At 39.4% G+C, this 6,571-nt stretch overlaps 1 protein-coding gene across 2 annotated transcripts; it reads left to right on the top strand.

Moving 5' to 3' along the window:
• Window positions 1–1,255: 1,255 nt before the first annotated feature.
• Window positions 1,256–5,462, top strand: LOC148854971 (protein DETOXIFICATION 12-like). 2 transcript variants are annotated; one of them, XM_088986225.1, is made up of 7 exons: window positions 1,256–2,442; window positions 3,333–3,877; window positions 3,974–4,060; window positions 4,177–4,233; window positions 4,405–4,643; window positions 4,746–4,951; window positions 5,215–5,462. In XM_088986225.1, the coding sequence occupies exons 1-7, from the start codon at window positions 2,203–2,205 to the stop codon at window positions 5,275–5,277; spliced, it is 1,437 nt and encodes a 478-aa protein (XP_088842351.1). In that variant the 5' UTR covers window positions 1,256–2,202; the 3' UTR covers window positions 5,278–5,462. The 2 variants fall into 2 exon arrangements, with proteins under 2 accessions (XP_088842351.1, XP_088842353.1); XM_088986227.1 differs by lacking the exon at window positions 1,256–2,442 and adding an exon at window positions 2,966–3,253.
• Window positions 5,463–6,571: the final 1,109 nt, after the last annotated feature.

Here is a 6,571-nt window from a genome sequence, read left to right as displayed (position 1 = left end):
GACATAGAAATTCATTATTAAAAGGGGCATTTTTGTCCCATTCAAGTGTTGGCAACTTCCCCCTATAGGAACCAAAATCCCGTTGACCAACTTTCCCCCCTCTCCAATCCGAAAAAAACATGCCCCCTAAGAGTAAGTGATACCCATGAAAAAGAACTTTATCATACTACAACTTATTCAAAAGTGAATAGTCCCAAACATTTGGTGATTTGAGAACATCTTTTTTGTAGGAAAGAAAATGGAAACTTGGTTGCATTGGGATAATTTCCATGCAACCATAGAAAAAAAACTTAATGCAAATTATATGGATTATTTTTGTTTTATTGTTTACCTTGTTTTGTTCATTTACAATACAAATGAAGATGTTATTCGGTTCCATAATTATCCCATGGGTGGCATGTGTTCGGTTTGGTGTGGACCATTCTTGTCCGCCGGGAGGGATGATTCACATAGCAAAATATCATGGTTGGGATCGGTCTATGGTATGGGTAACCCATGAATACAATTTGGTGCAATGCACTAAAATTACATTGTCTCAGCCACATTCATTTATTTTCACTTTTTGAATAATTTATCATTTTTTTATTAATCAAAATTATTTTGTATTATTACATAAATTTATATTCTATACATTTTATCCTCTAATATTTGATACATATGATAAATGGCTTTTTTATATTTGTTGGTAATTATGTATTGATGTTTTATTTTTATTTATGATTAATTTATATTATAATTTTAAATTATTTTGAATTTAAAATATAAGAAATTTTCATTCATGATTGACTGTGTATAGATTATCTCACAAGTTATATATGAGATATATGAAATCAATAAATGTGATGTACAATCAGTAGATTATCTCACACCAAACCTACAAAATGCCCTTATTGATATGTACAATTTCAATCAACACATTTTTATCCATTGTTCAAAACAATATAAACAATGATTTGGTATAGATTTATCCCTACTAGATATCTTATAAATCAATCCACACCTACCAATTTTCATTCATATTATATAAAAAGCCCAAAATAAAATAAAATCTTAAACAAATAAAATTCAAATCCAAAATAAAATTAAAATCTAATACACCACCAATACATGTATACTAGTTATAATGAAACTGTATTAAAATTGAAATCTAATACACCGCCAAGGCGCCAATACATTTATACTAGTTCAAATGAAATTGTATTACAAGTTACAATCCATTGGACCCCAAAGATCTAAATCTAGATGAATGACAAGCAAAAACCCAATATTCATGGTGGGATCCATTGAGTGGTTGTCCAAACAATTCCACTTTATGACACGTGGCAAATATGAACTGCTCATTGTACTCAGATTCAATATATCACCTTCCAGGAACCACACTTAACGCAGACCATCAATGTATGTGTATTGCCCGTGCCCGAGGCCCAAGATAACGCGTCTGCTCTGCGAGTGCACAACCACCCACGTGTATTGCCCAAAGCAAAGTGCTTAACCCCAAGCAGGTCGAATCAAAATCCAACCCATGTAGTCAGTGCTGAGCCTGGGGGCGCCCCACAACGTCCCACAGCATATCTTCGCCGTCTATTGAGAACATTTCTCAATAATATTATCATTTTTAATACTATAATCGAAAGATGTTCCGAATTCACGGCAAAAATCTGCTGTGGGACGTTGTAGGGCGCTAGGGCGCAGATCTGAACTCGTGACTCTCTATTGCAAAACATAACACTCTGCCCACATTGCATCAAGCCGTTGGGAATATCTGTTCATTGGGAGATGTTCTCGATGTGCGGCTGATAGATTATGCTCTGAGAATGTGTACAGAGTTTTGCTTTGAGGGAATTGCAGGAATCCCGTCACCCCTTATCTTTTCCTTTTTTTGTTATAACTATTTTATCGGTAGGTGGGTCCCTTGTTCTTACGATTTCTGGTAAAAAATTATGGTTGTTTAATAATAAGAAAACAAAAGTAATTTAAAGAATGAAAATCCCGGTTGGACTGTTCCTCTGCCGCTTCCATGTATATAAATCCTATATAACAAAGACTAGCATTGCACGACCAAAACCCAGAGGCCAGAGCCGCTCTTTTCACTCTCATTTTTTTCTCTCTTACCTGTAGATCATCTAGAGGCGGTGCAACCTCATAGACTCTGATTCGAGTGGGGGGGGGGTGGGGGGGGGGAGAGAGAGAGAGAGAGAGAGCATGGAAGAGGGTTTGTTGGCGAAAGAGAGAGGAGACAGAAGAGAGGTATTGAGATGGGGTGTTTTTGTGGAAGAAGTGAAGCGGGTAGGCTTCATAGCAGGGCCGATGGTGGCGGTGACCGTGTCTCAGTACTTGCTGCAAGTCATATCGGTGATGATGGTTGGTCATCTCGGTGAACTCGCGCTCTCTAGCGCCGCCATCGCCAGCTCCCTCACTGGCGTCACCGGCTTCAGTCTTCTGGTAAGTAGTCTCCTTTTTATCTTATCATAAAGTGTTGGTAGCTTTTCCAATCGCACCAACTCACTCTCGATGTTCCCAGTTTCCACAGAGGGTTTTGGGTTGGTATCGTGGTGGGACCACGGGATCTCAATGGCCAATAGGTCCCCATCATCGACCAGTAGTGGAAATAGGGTAGCGCGAGTACTTTGACGACTGCAAAAGCAAAAGCAAAAGCAACTTGTCGCTAGTCTCTGCTTTATTCTTACTTCTGGTCACTGGTTTGATACTTTTGGGAAGCATTTTCCCAATCCGGGCCCGTTGGATTCAGCTCAATCGATCGGAACCATCGAACCAATGACGCCAAACACTGTAAAGTGTAAACTTTAGTGTAGGTTAAAGTCAAGTTTGTGGAAACGTGGAAAGCTTGTTTGCTTTCGATTTGTGTGAGAACAGTGGAAAAGGCTAAAAGCTTTAGGAGGAGAACAGGGAATGCTGGTCGCAGGTAGCTGTATTTAGTTATCATGGTAATGGATCCCTCACACAAGGGAACTTTTCTGATGTTTGATTGGAATCTACAACACACATTATCCCACTAGCTTGTATTGTCATATAACGACCCTTTCTATTGCAATTAAGCCGAATTTGAGGTTGTGGAAAGTCCACTCAATTGATCTGGGCATGGCCGCCCGGGTGCAGGCTGGTCCAGTTTGACTGTTTGAGCACCCAGTGAGGCCTGAACTTGCTGGGTTACTCATGGCTCTCGTCCAACGCTCTGACTGTCTAGTACTAGAGTTTCACCAAACTGGTTCTGAGTCAATAATCTACAACAATGGCGAGTCTGGGCTGAACTTCTTTTGAAGTTTGAGTACTTGGAAAATGGCAACTAACAGAGTGTTGTACTTGATGTGCAGCTTGGAATGGCAAGTGCATTGGAGACTCTATGTGGACAAGCCTATGGTGCACAGCAATATAGAAAGCTCGGAAGTCATACTTATGGAGCCATTCTGTCTCTCAACTTGGTTTGTGTCCCCCTCTCTCTCATATGGGTCTCAATGGGAAAATTACTATCTCTCATCGGTCAAGACCCTGCAATCTCAAGGGAAGCTGGTAAATATACAATCTGGCTCATCCCTGCACTATTCGCTTATGCCACTCTCCAACCTTTGATCAGATATTTTCAGGCTCAGAGTATGCTTCTTCCCATGCTCTTGAGTTCTTTTGTAACTCTACTTCTCCACATTCCTCTCTGTTGGACTTTAGTATTTAGGTCGGGGTTAGGCAACGTTGGGGCTGCATTGGCAATCAGTATATCATATTGGTTGAATGTGATCTTCCTTGTGTTGTACATGAAGTTCTCTTCTTCATGTGGGAAAACCCGGGTGCCACTATCCATGGAAGCATTCCGAGGCATAGGAGAGTTCGTCCGCCTTGCTGTCCCTTCAGCTGTGATGATTTGGTACATTTACTTACTCTCTTTGGGATATTGATTTTCTTTGATTCTTAGTTTCTTCTCTTTTCTAATGGGCCGGCCCCTTTCTTTTGATGATTATAGTCTGGAATGGTGGTCATTTGAGCTGCTTGTCTTGCTGTCTGGGCTGTTGCCAAATCCAGAACTTGAAACTTCAGTGCTCTCTGTATGGTATGGTTTTGAAAGAAAGATTGGGATTTGGGTCTTGAGATTTGATTCTAAAGAGCACTTGCTTTATTAATATTTATTGTATAAGACATTTAATTTTTCATTGTCTTTGTGAACAGCCTCACCACCATTTCCTTGCTCTACACCATTCCCTATGGACTTGGTGCTGCTGCCAGGTTTGTTCTGCAACTTCCCTTCTTATATGCATTATACTTGGTTAATAATCAGATACCCATGGCTGCATATGTATGATTCATGGGTATTCTTGATCTGAATCTACATGTGCATATGTAAGTTTGATACTTGTATTCTGATATTGATAAAAGACCACATCTTCTATTCTGTAGCACTCGAGTTTCAAACGAATTAGGAGCTGGGAACCCACAAGCAGCTCGTACCGCTGTTTGTGCTGTGATGTTTCTCTCACTAACAGAGACAACCATCTTAAGCACATCCCTCTATGCCGGGCGGTACATTTGGAGTTATGCTTACAGCAATGAGAAGGAAGTAGTAAATTATGTAAAAGGAATGGCCCCTCTGATCTCAATGTCAGTTGTCATGGATAGCCTACAGGGGGTTCTTTCAGGTAAGTTTTTTCAGCTCTGGAATAATATTCAATCAGCACTTGGACAAAGATTTTGGGACTCCCCTCGTGTGTTATCTCAGTGCCCCCTTTACATGTTCTCAGGTGTTGCTAGAGGATGTGGGTGGCAGCATATTGGAGCCTATGTCAACCTTGGAGCTTTCTATCTTGCTGGGGTTCCAATAGCAGCTTTCTTGGGTTTCCGCACACCTTTAAGAGGAAAGGGCCTCTGGATTGGAATACTGGCTGGGTCTACTTTACAATCAGCTATGCTATCCCTCATTACAATTTTCACAAATTGGGAAAAGCAGGTCTGTAGTTTATTTTACCTGCAGAGCTTATGTTCATGGCTTAAGCTAAGTTCCCTCTACATAAAACCTCTTTCAGATAATTCAGCTAAAATCTATATTCACTCATTGTGCAAATGAATAATTGTACAATGATACAATGGTTAAAGTAAGTCATAGATATCAATTGATAATGTCCTGCCTATAAGATCAAATGTAAGCTATGAGTGTTTTTTGTTCATGCAATGTTTAATGGAGTAATTGATCTTCTGCATTGACCTTTGCAGGCAATCAAGGCAAAGGAGAGGATATTTGAAGGGAGATTTTCGATAGAGAATGGATTGAATTGAATGAAAACGATGACTGGTCAACCATTTTCCAACTTTTGAAATTCTATCTTTCAACACAATTTTGAATGAATAGTAGTACTCTCTCAGCCGTGAACCATTAAGATTCTGATTAGTGGTTGTGACATGGTGTGTAACGTAATGCAAGGATTAATTTTTAATACAATGTTAATATTTTTCACTGGTAATCTGTTTTGGTCACACTACATTGAATGACTTGATACAAGTCAAAACATTCTCAGATTTGAATTTGAATCCGATCTGATCAAGGATGAACCATTTCAGTCCACTTACAAATTGAATGAGTGTACACCTAACATTGCATTATAGGGGTGTCAATTGGACTGGATTTGGTCCAATCCAATCCAGTCCGATGTGAGTCCATTATAAATGGACCAGGTCCAATCCAATCCATTGAATGTTTTGGGCCAATTTGGACCGGTCCAATTCAATGTCAGGACCGTCCAATCTGTTCAAATTCATTTTGATTTAGATTGGTTTCAATCCAAATCTGGTCCATTGACACATATTCTTATCTTATATCAATGGACCAGATATTGCCTTAATCCGAGTTCAAATCAGGCCCCATATAAGACTGTCCCCCACAACGTTCCACAGCACATCCCGGCCATGTATTGGGAACATCTCCCAAAGATAATACCAGGAATGATGATGTTATCATCGAGAGATGTTCCCAATAAACGGCGGGGATGTGCTGTAGGAATTTGTGGGGGGCTGATTTGATCCCCCTTAATCCAACCTAATCCAATATAAACTTGTTACAGACGAATCAGATCTAATCCAATCTAATAAATATTTTGGATCAGATTGGTCCAATCCAATATGTTTTGTTGCATCATCCAATCTATCCAAATTAATTTTGGACTATTTGTAGCCTATTTACACCCTCACAGTTAACGGTTATTTGATACCAAAATTAATATGCAAAACAGCAAAAGGCAAACCGATAATTTTCTCTGGGACTTAAAACCACGAAAACTGTGAACAGGTCGGCAGGAACCTCCGAAATTACAGGCGAGTTGGGTCTTGGTTTCAATTCTTTTGGATATGGTTCTATGGTCTTTACTCTCTTTAAGGAATCTATATATTATACTAGTAAAACTGCATGTACATCGCACGTGGCAGACTGGGTATATATTGTATTCAATTCAAAGACCTAACTTCAAATTTTCTTATAATTTCTATTAAAGTTTTCAACATGTGGTTGAACCACAGAATTGGATTTATTGGTTTGTTAATTGGGCGCAATTTTTTAGTATGTTTTAACTTAAATCAA

Source organism: Nelumbo lutea, chromosome 4 (genome assembly GCF_056320005.1).
Source record: "Nelumbo lutea isolate HS-2025 chromosome 4, American lotus-T2T, whole genome shotgun sequence".
NCBI classification, from domain to species: Eukaryota; Viridiplantae; Streptophyta; class Magnoliopsida; order Proteales; family Nelumbonaceae; genus Nelumbo; species Nelumbo lutea.
Note: the sequence above shows the minus strand (reverse complement) of the source record. Positions and strands in the feature narration are given on the sequence as shown.